This window comes from Melozone crissalis, unplaced genomic scaffold, assembly GCF_028551555.1.
Source record: "Melozone crissalis strain CALT ecotype California unplaced genomic scaffold, PUWL_Pcris_2 ptg000013l_1, whole genome shotgun sequence".
Taxonomy (NCBI): Eukaryota; Metazoa; Chordata; class Aves; order Passeriformes; family Passerellidae; genus Melozone; species Melozone crissalis.
In genome coordinates this window covers 45843819-45857899 of record NW_026535791.1, presented here as the reverse complement: position 1 = coordinate 45857899, position 14081 = coordinate 45843819, and the positions used below count along the sequence as shown (strand labels likewise).

The following is a 14081-nucleotide window of genomic DNA, read 5'->3' as shown; positions in this document are numbered from 1 at the left end:
TTAATTAAATTATGAAGTTTGATCTCTTGGCTTGTGCAACAAAATCAGAACCATCTGGGATCAAGCATTCACTTCTATGATGGACTATGTTTCAATGTTCACTACTGTTCATTCTCCCTACTTTGTTTAACCTGAGCCTCTTGCCAGAAAGCTGCAGCAGATTCTTCCACCTTTATTTGACAAAGCAACATATTAAACCTGTATCGAACAAAGGGGCTCATTAGTGTGGAAGGTGTAGCAAACAGTGACATGACACTATGAATATGTAGTGGATAAAATCACTGGTGCTTGTTGAGTTATGAGGTCTAAACATGAAAAAACATAAAGAAAGAAAGAAGACAAGTGAAACAATGAACTGTTAAAAGTGGAAATGGAACAACTTAAAAACCCTTGCCAGTTTAGTATTATAGTGACAACATATCATACTGAAGCAGAATGGGACAAGTGGAAAAAAAAAAAAGTGTATATATAAAGAGTGTGCATGTGGTAAGCTATACCGAGCAGTACGGGGTTTTTGCTCAGTTTTATGCAAATATTGTTACAAGACACTTCTTTAGCATCAACTAATCTTCAACCTCTAATCTTCCTAAGCCTCTACAGAAAGAAATAGCAATGGGTCTTTGGAATTTATCCCTGCCCTGAACAGCCCAACACCAAAAGGCTCCTTCATCACCAGGCACTGCCACAGCCCCCACTTCCCAAGCTGAGTTAACTGAGCCCTGCTTACGTATTGCTTAGACCAAAGTAATGAGCAAGCGCATCTCTGGATCAATCAACTGATCTCTATAACCTACAAGAGTGTGCTTTAGAAAGACCAAAGAAGAATGAAGCACAGCTGGAAATGATGTATAAAGCTAAATGAATTTCCAGGAGGAAACTCTCCCTCCCACCCACCTGCTATGTGGTTAAGAAGCATTTTTGATTACGTGGTAAGCATGTGCATAGCCATAAACCTCCCCAGCTCACTGCAACCTCTCCTCATCACGACACCTGCACACCTCCATGGCAGGACTCTACCCTGAGAAGCAGCAGGTTCTTTTCATCGAGTTTCGCTCACCCTGTACCACCCCCTGCTTCAGAGGCTCTCCTGTAAGCCAGGCTGGCCATGCAGCCAGGAGTGGAGCCTCCAGACAAGGCTCCCTGCTCACTGCTGGGGCTGGTAAGGGGCACACGGCCCTTTGTTCATTTGTACATGTGTTAACTCCTCTGCTGCAAGGGGTTAGCACATGTGAAGGACCAGGCTTTCCCACCTGCACTCGGTAAAGGAAGGCACCCTCCTGGGATCAGCCCAGGACAGCAAGAGGGAGCTTGCCCCATGGTAAAGCCTTCTCCACGTGGACATAATCAGTGCTGGTGGATAACAGTCATCTTTACACAGCTGCTTCTCAGAGTACACACATACTTGGAAAAAAACCCAAATATTTTCCCCCATTCATTATTCCAAAATAACAATACCTCGGGCTTTTACAACCCTCCCAGGCAACACCTGATTTGTTCACCCAGCCCACATGGCAAGCTTTAGTGAGCAAAATCCCTCCACAGCCACTTCCTCTCCCACTGGGTGAGTTTCAACAAGCAGCTCCTCGTATGTGTGGAGAAACTAGTCCAGCCTTTACTGACAAAGCCAAAATTAACTGCTAATTCTGAAGAGGCACATTGCTTGCAATTAGCCTGCTCCCGGAATAAAACAGAATTAAAAAGAGTATTGGCTTGAAAATGCAGTAGTCAAGTTTAGTTTAAAATGAACGCCATGCAATTAATGACTCACTAAAAGGAAGCAAAAATAGTAAACTGGCAAGTTTGGCGTGGGACTGCTCTAGAGTTAAGGGCTTCTTACACAGAACTGAAATGTGTTATTTGGGAGGTGGGAACAAAGGTGACAGAAAAAAAAAGCAGGGGAGATTGGCTGGAGTTCCTTTGCAAACTAGCTACTAGGCAATGCTGCTATAACCCTATGAAAGCAGCCAGCTGTGGTGTAAGACATACCTCATTAGTAGTTAGCTTGTCCTGGGGTGTCTGTGGGGACATGGTGGGTGTCGGCTGGCTGGAGGATGGGGAGGAGGAGGTGGAGGAAGTGGAGGAGGAATGGCTTTGCTGTAAGAGATCTGGCAAGAGGTGAATGCGACCGGCAAAGCCATTGCTCTCATGATGGCTGGCACGCTTTTTGTCAACTGTACTCTGTAGAAAAAACAGGCACACTTGTCTTGCTCAAGTGCTGCTTAAAAGTCTATATCCCTAACAACCTCTCTCCTTCTCTCCCTCACTCCCTACCTTTTCACTTTTTTTTTTACTTTTTATTTGTTAAAAAAGCTTATAATCTGTGCTTTGATGCCTGCATGGAAAGGGAAAGTGGGCAGAGCTACTAGAATTCATGAAATTCCCACCAGCAGGCAAATGCTTGGTTCATGTGGTTGACTTGCACAGCCAGTTCCACAAATTAAGAGAACAGCAACTGTGCTGCTAAGTCCAACACCACAACAGGGACAAGCACATTTTTTGGGGGTGGGGTGATGATTTTTTTTCCCTATTGTTTTGTTTAAAACTAAACTTTTGTTTAAAACTAACCTATACAGATAGCAGTTTGGACTTTCTGGAGAATCCCTTCAGCTAACTATTTAAAACAATAACCATGAAATCTTAATTTTCAAATAAGAGGACTCAGTTAAGAAATTGGCATTCAGTTGTGAAACTCAGAAATGCGATTACTGAGGAAACTCCTATAAGCTAGCACGCTCATTAACACACAAGCTCATTTAAAAACAGGGAACCATTATGTTTCAGAGGCACAAGAACACAGTATTTTCAGAATCAAAGGCAACAACACAGCACTCTACTCTGTCCACATTCTCTGCCTCACCACCTATTTTGCTTCTCCCCACACCAACTGTTGTGTGAATTTGCATGTACATGTGTGTGTATGTCATCTGGGTGGTCTGTATGCCCTAAACTACAGGTTCAAAACAATTTTAAAAAACCTTGAGTGCTCCCACCCCAGCTCCCTCCCAGCCTCACTCCTGAGACACAGATTTGGTTCTGTGCTAAAACTAAGTTTTTGCTCCAGGTACTTGCTCCATGTATCTGCAGCTTTTCTACCCTTCTCTCCCACAGACTTTGAGATATTCTGCATGGTGCTGCCATGAGTGTCACTGGAAAGCATGCAAAACAGAAGCAAGGGTGAAGGGCTACTCTCCTCTTTGCATGCATCAAACATCTTGCTGCTCTGAAATTCTCTACAGCTGCATCTTGATAATACGAACAACAAATATAATGTAGAAACAGCATGGGTGAATGAGCGAGTGGGTTAATGAGCACAGAAAGGGTGCAGCACTGCGCAGGGAAGGAAAAGCAATACCTGTCGAACAATTAAGGTGCCCTCCTTAGAAGGAGTCAAAGCAGGTTCACTCTCCACATCATCATGGACAATCATGGTTTTTACTGACTCTGTTTCACCATTGCTCAAGTTCAACGTTGACCTATTTGTTAGACAAGAAATAACTGGAGTGAGATAACAGCACTGGTGCCCAGGCTGTCACTGCCCTGCATCAAAGCACACTCAGAACTAATTTGTATTATAGCCAGAGTGGAATATTTACATGAGCTGCCTAGAAAAGCCTCTCTACGAAAAAAAAGGCAAGATATTGTTGAACAGTTTCTTGTTTTGGAACAAATGATGGGAGAAGAGGGAAAGGACATTGAGAAGACTATCCTTAGTGTTTGAATATATGAACATATGAGGCTGCTATGTCTTGCTCATGGATTGCAGCAATCTGAAAGAACTATCATACAAGCCAAAATGCTAACGTCCATTTCCTTCAATCCCCCATAAGGCAAAACAGATGCAAAACACTGATAGAGGGACTAACACTGCTCGGACATCATCTGGTCCAGAAGTAGATTCATCTGCTCCTTCTTGTTCCATATCATCATCTTCCTCATCTGTTGTCCCTGACTCCTCACTCGAGGATGAGTAATCCGTTACTTTATGTGGAGGTCGCACATCCTCCACTGCTCGCAGCTCCTTCGCCAGTGCAGTTAAATCCTGTTGGGAGGGGGAAGAAAAAAATGTTAAAACTGATGTTGCAGTAAGAGAGAAGAAAAGTTTGCAAGACAAACCCACAGGATTAGTGTCCAAGTTTGTTCACTTCTGTGTTTCCACTGCCCCAGCAGTACTGTTTCCTTTGACTTACTCATTCCTAACAGTTACCAAAACTCACTTTCTCATAAATTCATACACCAGAAGAGCCAACCTAAGGGGGTCTTGCCATATCATAGAAAAATGTGCATACTCTTGAAACCCAACCATCCTGATTTATGACTAACTGCAGTATCATAAGAAATATGGCTACTGAAGAAAGTTTCAAGGAAAGATAAAAACAATGTGAAAAGCCAACGAGTTTCCCAAGATACAACTGGATACAGAGCTGTAATCAATTGTAATAGCAGCCAGATGTAGAAAATGTCAGAAATCTTTCACAGAAAGCAGGAAAAATGTAAGGTCTTACCACTTCTCCCTGCACCATTCAGCCCAGCATTGGCACATTCAGGTCAAATGCACGATCATTGGTCCAGCCCCAGGAAGGAAGCACAAGATTGAAAGAAAGAAAGGCATGGATTAGGAAGGAAGAAATCCAGAGAGCAGAAATAAATCCCAGAAGCAGTGCAAAATATAATGTTTGCAGTACTGATGTGCATAGGCAACTGCACAGCCCAGAACATGCTGCCAGACCCAGCTGATCAACATCAACAGCTGATGTTCACCCCAATGGCACTGAAGGAAGCTCTCAGTGTACTTTTTGTGAATCTACTTAAAAAAGAAGGAGGACAGGGGAGGAGGATGCAACTTACAGCAGGCTTGATAGGTCTGAAGACTTCCTTTTTCTCTTCCGGCTTTTTAGGTGCACTTTCATGGCGCTGTGACGGCGAACCCTCTGATTTGGATGATGCTGCACGTGCCAAGACACCAAAAGGAACACAGAACAAAGCAGATTAAGCAGGGAGCTAAAATATGTTTTCTTACTTCACTTTGGAGTGAGGAAGACATGGGAGGTGACTATTAGGGGTGTCTGACCACAGGACCTAAGTTTCTCTGGTTCATTACTACATTGTCCCCGAAGGACTATACAAAAAACACCATAAGCTGTGATTTGTATAGGTGCAACTGACCTATGTCTGAAGCCAAAGTAAACGGTCACAACAATTGTAAATCAAAGAGCCAAGTGTGGCCACAAGCTGGAAAACCTCCATCATCATCCAGTGTAGCCCAGCTGAGACCTATCCATGGCAGTCTGCATGCTGTCAACAACCACCAAGTATCAAAATGTGCCCTTGCACACATGAGAAAGGGAGGGAGCTGTGAGGGCATGGAGACTGGGCTGTTTGCACAATAGGAAAGTGCAGCAGTGCCTGGATGTGAATTCAAGAACAATGAAACAAACAGTTTGACAACAATTTCTGTGCCTGCTGCCTTTCCCAAGCAAGGACATATGGCCAAGAGGGCACAGAAAGCCAGCCCAACTCAGACACCACATGTTCAAAGGTAGTTCCCTGTGAGGGTTATCATCTTTAATTACTGAGTGCTTCACAGTGTCATAAAATTAGAAACACAGTGTTACAGAGGGTAGGAGAAGGACTTACATCTCATCCTGAACCGCTCTCCAGACCCACTCTGAGAGCCAGGATGGGAGCCAGGCTGTGAGCCAGAGTTGCTTGAGCCAGAAGAACTGCCACTGCCTGGCCTTGGTACAAGCTTCTCCACCCTTTCCCACAGCAGACGAGGCTCTATATTGCTGTATCAAGGGAGGAAAGAAACTCTTTGTCACACACACTTCAGCCCCAGATTCCCAGCTCTAAACTGAAGCACCACTCTCTCTCAGTGTTTTGCTAATAACTCAACTGAAAGAACACTCTAATGCTGAGATCAGGGCATCAGTAATGCTTCACAACCCAGGCATCAGCTCCCTTTGAAATAACTATTACCGTACTTATGATGGTCAAAAAAAAATTTAGGTGGGCATAAGCTACTCCTTTTATTTGGAGTTATCTACCTGCCTTTCTTATGTATATAACCTGAAAAGGACAAATCTCTCAGCCTGCATGCAGCAGGTTTAAAATTGCATCAGAAGTGTCCTAGACACTAAACACAAACCGAAAAGAACACCAGAATACCCTCATCCCTATCCAGTGAGCTAATTCCCCAGTGGCCTGCCCATGTTGCTCTGTTGAGCTCAGGAGGCAGCTCCCTCCTCCCCCTTCCTGACCTTGGGTGCTCTGTGTCACAGCCCAGGGAGGCTTTTTCCTCCTCTTAAAATCTGGTTCTGGCTAAGAGGCCAGAAAATTTTTGAGCTCTCTTCACTTTAGAAGTGAAGCTTCTCTTCACTTTGTAACTTTAGATGTTACAAGCACTCCTGCTGCCAGCAATCCCCATGGTATTCCCTGTTGCACCAAAAGGCAAGATATTCATAAACAACCACATTTGTTCCAAAATTTGAAGGGCATTTGAAGTTACTGCAAAAATTACAGGGTAGGCAACTCAAATGAGAAGAGGAAAGAAGAAATTTTGTCAGCATTTGTTGACACGTGTGCCACATCAAGAGAAATCAATCAGTACTGAAAAGGGATCCAACACCATCTTCCTTTCACATCCTACAAGCATTGCCAAAAGCTGTCTGGAAATGCCTGGCTTCCCATATGCCTTTTCCTTCCAATTCAAGAAAAGCAAGGACACATAGGCTTACAGACCTCGTGGAATTCCTTTGACCTGCTTGGTTATTTTGCTGCCCAGTGCCCTGCAGTGGGGAATCACGGCGGGACAGGACTGGTGATCGGGACGTTGTTCTCACAGGTACCTTGGGAGAAAAAAGGTTCTGTTAAACCCATGAAGAGGACAGACAGGACAGGACGATAAAACTTCTCCTGCCACAAAATATATTCTTAAGATCTTAACAACATGTTTTAAGTACAAGCTAGCATCAATGACCAAAAGCAGTGAACAAACACCCACAAAGCCAAAAGCCTTAGCTGTGATGCTGTTCAGAATTTGAATAGAACTTGATGTTTAGTCTTAACATTAAATAGCGTTTAATGGTTATCACACGAACATGTACACGCCCCGCTACCCTCCCAACTACTGAGACATCTGAAAAGAATATGGCATTTTGACTGAAGCAGGGGAGGCACAAAGCAATTTGCTGAAACAGCATGAGAATTAGGAGAATAAGCTCAAGGGAACCAAACAAATGCCCAGGAATGGATCAGCAGAAGGCAAAGACTGGTGGGGGGGGAGCAAGAATATACTCAGAAGAAGCAAATCCCAGTGGATGGGAGGGGGGATGGAAGGGGGAGAGGAGGAGGAAATATATTGAATGTTTCCTTTTTGTTCAGATCCATCTTAATTTTAAATAAGTGTATGATTCATAGTTTGGGTTACAAACCAATGAAGAGGAATATTAACTGAGCAATAACCTCAGGGATATTTTGAATTATTTCCTGAATATGGTAATTATTTGTTAACTTTGCATAATAAATTGTTTCTCTGAAATAGCTGCATTCTATAAATAATTACCAATTTTATCTGAAACTTCAATATTGTACTTCAGGTTGATTATCATTAACCCATTGACTGAATACCTACATTAAGAACTGCCTTCCAAAATACTGTTACCAGTGCTGGCACAAGGGCATAGTCTTCCCAGTGCCCAGGGCATCACATCCTTAAGAAAACTGTAATTAATAATAAAAAAATAGCACACATCTGTCTTTCTACTCCTTACCCTTGGAGGCACCTCGTCACTGTCTGATCTAGCCCAAGCCTTTTGGGTGGGGTCGGGTACCTCCGACTTAGAGTCAGAACTCTGATTAAGCACTTCACTGCGTGAAGGTGGATATGGGTCCTGGGAACGAAGATGGTGATGAGCAAATTTGGGAGAAGGGTCACTGAAGGAATGGGATCGCGAGACAGGGGAAACATTGTTCTTGAGAGATGCCAGATGGGACCACTGTACCTTACAAGAAAACAAAACATAAAACATTCAATGCGCTCAGTATAACCGGCTTTCCAATTAACACAGAATAAAGGCAGGTGGGGCAGGCAGAGACAAATTGGTTATGGCATTAGGTAAGCGTGGGGTGGAATCGATGCACTTAAAAGCAAGGCAAGCGCCCAAGGAACGTAACAGACTGAAAATACAGCACATATGCAATTTCTGTGTGATGCGCTCTCCACACACACATACACTGATGCCCAGAGGGAACGGGAATCCAATATCTGCACCATGAGCCTGAGCTCAAAGGCCACTCAAGACAGAAGTCAGCTTCTGTTCCCTGGTCTTCAGTGGGCTTTGGCCAGGTCTCACGGTGGGCTGGGAAATTTGAAGTGGACATCCAATTGGAGCAATGTACCAAATTAAAGAATGCTGTAAATTGGGTAAACCAACAGACATTTACTTTTTCTAACAAATTCAGGGACTGGATACAGTTTGAAACTTTTGGAGAAAGACCATAACACAAAGCCTTTATTCCTTTACAGTTATTGCAATATATATAAAAAAACATAATATATATTGTATATAGTATACATATGTACAATGCATATTATACTTACACCATATATGTACCATATACTGTACATATATACATATTTATACACAAAGTACACACACACATTTACATGCACATATATTCAATTACACACACTAAGAAGGCATAACAGTGACTAAGGAGTTAAAACTCCATTAGGATTTCCACTGAAATCCATATTCCCTTCAGCCTACTTCCTCTTTGTGCTTAAGCCTGTGTTTCAGAGTTAATTTCTGAAACTAAGGAGGAGGAAAAGTCACAACTGAGGAACATGCTGTTTTCACTCCTAATGATTAAGCAAAACTTTGCTTTCAATCCCAGTTTCAGTAGGCTGGATGTATTTGTTTTTATGTTATTATTATTTCCTCAATTTTAATACACACAGCTGTTGAAGAGCCTGATTATCCTTAATAAGAGTGAAAGACACAGACTTTAAAAGTAACTGGCACAGAGTATGAAGATACAAGTCCAATATTTTGAAATAGTCATAGAGGTTTGAATAAAAGCCAGGAAATAATGAGCAAGAGATTAAGTTCTGTCCTGATTTCTCCCACTCTTCCGTCTGTTCAAATTCTCCTGTTGTCCAAAAGAGTGGCAATACCTAGTCACAATCAGGGATGGTTTTAGCTTGCACTGTCATCAACAGACTTTATGAAAATTCTGCATGGAAACAGAGGAACTAAATGCAGAACTCTACAGTTTATTTTAGCACACCTAAACTGCTCAGAATTCATGGGCTATGGCTAATTTTTAGACAAAGGTTTTCAATTCATGCCATAACTCCTATGAGATCAGGTGTCAAGATCTGAAGGCTCTTGGTTAGAAAACAAACGAACAATGGCTACCATGCAGCTTAATGGTTTCAACCTCTTCTTGATTTTCCAGGGGTGGTACAGAGATTTATTTAGCAACTGCAGGCCTACTGACAACAAACTTGCTTTTCTTAGACATGTTTTGCAAACTCTTTGAAACAGTGCTCACACTGCTAAAACCCACTTGTTTAGTTAGCTTTTTTCTGCAAGAATTTTAAAAACCAGGCAAATGCACTTTTTTCCTGAGCATCCTTTTTAGTAGTAAAAGCCTTGCACAGAGCAAATTCTGAATTGCAAAATGCTCTGCAACTGCCACCAGCATTTAACCCACTGTGTCACTGCTGCACAGATAATAATAGGGGAACAACAGTTCTAGTCTAGCTCTAACATGAAAAAACCCAAACCAAAAAAATACACCAAACCCACAAATCCATCAGTTTATCAATAAAATAACCAAAAATAGACAAAGAGCAAATCTACACAATAAGCTGTTTTGTGTAATAGTACTACCCTTTACAAAAGGCTTTTTAAGTGCAAAGATCTGCAAATCTGAAGGAAACACGTTAGGACTTCTGCATTCCCTGCAGGCTCACCAAGATTTTCCTGGGCACTTACCTGGGGCTCCATTGGCCTCTGCAGGGCAGGCTGAGCAGGTTCTGAGTTTCCATTGGAAAAGGACTCTGATCTTGAAGGCACTGGTGGCTCCAACACTTTGCCCATCTGTTTAGACTGTGCTTCAGGGGAGCCCTGATTAGTTTTTCTAAATCTCTCCTCCACCTAAGCCAAAATAAATGGAGGTTAAGCCTTGAGTCAGTAAAACCAATTACAGTAGAAATACAAAGGGGAGTACCACCTTTTCTTTACTACAAAGAAAGCAAATACATTTGGGGTTTGGCAGGATTTTTTTCCCTACTACTTTTGCCAGCAAGTACACTGAGTGAACTCCACCAAAGTTCCAAGTAGGCCAATATGGATAATCCATACTAGGGAGAGAGGAGACACAGGAGGTAGCAAGATGTGAGATATGATGAAAGACCATTATGGGCCTTCTTTCTGCCTAGACTAATTTTCCATCAGTACTTTCCTCACAGATAATAAAAAAGATATACCTAAACAGAAATAACTTTACAATATAAAAGTATTTCCCACTGCTATCCCTTACTTGAGCTGCCCACCTTATGCAAGCAATGATTTTGGATTATCTGCTTTCCTGTGCTTCTCTCTTCAGCAACAGAGGAAGAGACAGGAGATGTTTCTCTACCAGGTAACAGTGGAGTCTCTTCGGCTTCAGGCTCAAAAGTGTAGATCTTATCTCTCTTATCAAATACTCTCAGCACAAACTCAAAGGGTGTAGAGGACAGTGTCATCAGTTTGTTTCCTGTTCTCAGGAAGGTGTAGAATTGATCTTATGTTAACTTCAAGAGCTTGCTGAGGGGAAGACTAAATCAGAATGTGCTCAGTCCTCAGCAGACCATGAAGCAAGGTCCCCATGCAGAAATGTCACCTCTATCAAGGCCACAACACTGACAACAAAGTGAGAGGTATGAAGGACAAGAGACGGAGGGAGGCTACAGGAAGAAAGGAAACAGCCTCTCATTTCCTAAGAAAGTCTGTTGCTAGAACCAAAGCAGCATGTGCCAGGTGAGCTACCTCTGAGGAATGCTAAACTCACAGTATTTTATCAAAGCACCAAAGATCAAACTGGAAGCTTGGGATGATTTAATTTGCTTTAGCCCTTGTGCCCAGAGCACAAAACCAGTACTGGGATGATTTCCTAATGCACCCTAGGAGTGATGGTCTGGAGAGACTGGCCTCCAGAAGACAGGCAAGTTTCCAGACTCCTCGCCTCAGGTGGGCTCCTCTACAAACCCAACCTGCTTCTCCATTCCAAAATTTGAGGATACTACCAGGTTCCCTATAGGGACAAGCAGACAAGCTTCTGTTAAGATCTACACAAAACACACCATGTCTTGGGAAGAGTGCAACAATAATGGAGGCAAGCATCTTCACCATGCAATCATTTTCACCACCGTGTTCAACTTCATAGAGGCATTCTTTAAAGTCTAAAAAACAGGCCAGACTCCTTGTTATGAATAGAATAAGGAAAAGCCTCAAGTCTTTCTGTCTGAAGCAACAGGTTTTCACATCTCTAGCTGTAGATTATAGGAAATTTCTTCTACAAAGCACATAAACTGCACGAGCGACATGTCCTCAAAACCAGACAAGTGGCAAGGAGATAGAATGCATTCCTGGACAGAAACAGGTCCTATTCCAGTCATCTGACTGTCTGTACCTGGAAGTGATATTAAGTTCTAATCTTCCTGCTGTTTCCCAAAGCCAATCTTGCTTAGAATTCCTTTTCCTTATATCCTCACTGCATCTGCAATGAGGAAAGAAAACTAATCACCAATAAACTTTGCCAGGCAGGAAGGTCAGTCCACTTCACCTTACCATCCCAATATCAGCATCTCTGTAGGTGGACACTTTTTCTGGAGAGCAGTATGGCTGAAAGTATGACGCACAGAACACTCATTCCAATTCACTGTTTTATGTAAAGAATGATGTCAGAGTTAATGCCTGCTGCTAGGATTAAATTGTGCCATTCCCACTGCCGGGTATCAAGACCTTATGGCTATACTTCTATCACATTTTTTAAAAGACTATTACACAATGATCTCTGGGAAGATCTGACTACCAATCAATTTTTCTATCTTTACTCTTTTGGGCTAGAGCAATCACAAAAGAAAGACTACTACAGGAAAAACAACTGAGTCAGTGGTTCTCCTAAAGGATGGAACACTTAAATCTTTTTCTCTCCTTTTCAGCTCTGAAAGGAAAATGAAGCAGATACAGTTCTGCATGCCTCTAAATCCCAGCCAGCATTCAGGCTGGACAGAAGTGCTAGACTGGCTATGCTTTCACTGAGGTGGGCCAAGAGCATGCAACAAGGACAAGAGGGCAGGTTCCATGTCTGCACCATCACATACCAGACAAGTCTGAACTTCTTCCAAGTAAGAAAGACACATCAGATACTTCAACCATCAAACAGAATGGATGAGATAGGACAAACAGAGTTTATTAAGAACCTGGACAACAGCAACTAGAATAAAATGAGTTTGCGTCCACCAAGCCCAAACAATAGGACTTCAAAGAGTAAGAGGCACTGCTGGATGAAGCTGAACCAAGAGCTATTTTATCATGTTTAGTAGGCCTAAATATATTTTCTGTTCTTCTTCCAAGAACTTCTTCTAGTTCCCACATGCAGGTGATGAATGCCATTAAGAGCTTGGACTAACATTGCCCATTCTGGTGGTTTGTGGGCAGTATGGTGCTCAAGGGAAACACAAGAATAAGATCACTGAAAGAAAGCCAAATATACATCAAAGAGGTGTTCACTTGCTTACCAATGTTACTCATGGACCAGTGAAGACTCACTGAAAGGCACAGCACTTCAGATCAACTTGTAAGTGCCTGAAGTTGAAGAAGGCAGCACCATAGAGTTTCAAAAGAGTCCTAGTGATCTCAGAAAAGAATACTTAACATTTCAGAAATGAAACTAATGAAATTCAGGTTTGTGTTCGTGAGAAGGAAATTTTGAAAAGTGTAAGTTAAAACACCAAATGTGTACACATGTGCTGAGTGTTAACATCCATCATAGGTTTGTGCTTTGCAACTGCCTCTCAATTTCAAATCACCAGTACTTGCCAGAGACACAGACCACTGGACCAACAGTTCCTAAGAAAACATGTCTGATGAAGCAAAGATACAACTTCCTGACATGATACTTCCAAAACCAGGTCCCTCAGTCTGCAGCCTTCCAGACCTTCTTTCCAACTTTTACACCTCAAAAAGCCTGAACTCCAGTGATTGCAGCAGAAGCACTCAGAAGTTGCCCTAGGGCTTGAAAACCAGTAACCAACAGTTAAAATATCCTGTTCCTTATGAGTGGTGCTTTGGTGTACCAGAACTGCAGTCATGCTGATGGCAGCAGGCAGAGAAGCAGTTAGCAGACTCCTGTTCACTAGCAGGACTTACCTCACGTGCTCTTTCAGCAGGCTCATAGTGGGATTTAGGCTCAGGGGTATGATAGCTTTGTTTATTTCTTTCTTGCTGCTGCTGCTGCTGTTGCTGCTGCTGCTGCTGCTGCCGCCTGTGGTCGTGCTGCAGCGACAGGAGGTAGGCTTGCTCCTGCTGCAGCTGCCGCTGGAGTCGCTCTGCCTGCCGGTGCTCCTCCATCTCTCGCCATCTGTATTCCTTTGAGAGAACGGGGCAGGAATTCAAGACATGACACTGACTGTAAGGTGGATGTGTCCCTACCAATCCCATTAAAAATGCACCTTTCTGGTTGCTGTTTTGTTTGTTTCTTTGTTTTATTGTTAGCGTGTAACCAAGAGCTAAGTTAGACCCATATGACTTGTGTCTTATGTTGGGAAAGTCATGAGTGTACTGCTAAGCTTGACATGATTGGAGAGTTATGACAAAACTGATTTTTATTAAAGGGAAAAAAAGAGTTGTTTATACTAAATCCAGTGTTAAGTTCATAAAACAATGATTTAGACCAACACTAGGCCATTGTATCCTGGGGTGGATTTACATATCATGTGTGCTTTTGATCTGCAACACAAGCACTCTAGTTCTTCACTGAATGCCAAGGTCTGTTCAGAAACTCGACCACCACACCAGAACCGTTCCACT

At 42.6% G+C, this 14081-nt stretch overlaps 1 protein-coding gene across 4 annotated transcripts in view; it reads right to left on the bottom strand.

Annotated features, from left to right (window-relative positions):
• The window catches only part of MAP4K4 (mitogen-activated protein kinase kinase kinase kinase 4), a 165292-nt gene that overhangs the window by 20913 nt on the left and 130298 nt on the right, over positions 1 to 14081 (bottom strand). Inside the window, exons 15-24 of one of the 4 annotated variants that reach the window (XM_054272209.1) lie at positions 13422 to 13640; positions 10002 to 10163; positions 7770 to 8000; positions 6739 to 6845; positions 5635 to 5786; positions 4846 to 4943; positions 4503 to 4511; positions 3864 to 4039; positions 3353 to 3473; positions 1987 to 2178 (exon numbers count right to left, since the gene is read on the bottom strand). In XM_054272209.1, the coding sequence (XP_054128184.1) occupies positions 1987 to 2178; positions 3353 to 3473; positions 3864 to 4039; positions 4503 to 4511; positions 4846 to 4943; positions 5635 to 5786; positions 6739 to 6845; positions 7770 to 8000; positions 10002 to 10163; positions 13422 to 13640 (1467 nt within the window). The remainder of the gene's footprint in view (positions 1 to 1986; positions 2179 to 3352; positions 3474 to 3863; positions 4040 to 4502; positions 4512 to 4845; positions 4944 to 5634; positions 5787 to 6738; positions 6846 to 7769; positions 8001 to 10001; positions 10164 to 13421; positions 13641 to 14081) is intronic. The other 3 variants (XM_054272211.1, XM_054272210.1, XM_054272212.1) reach the window with 3 other exon arrangements.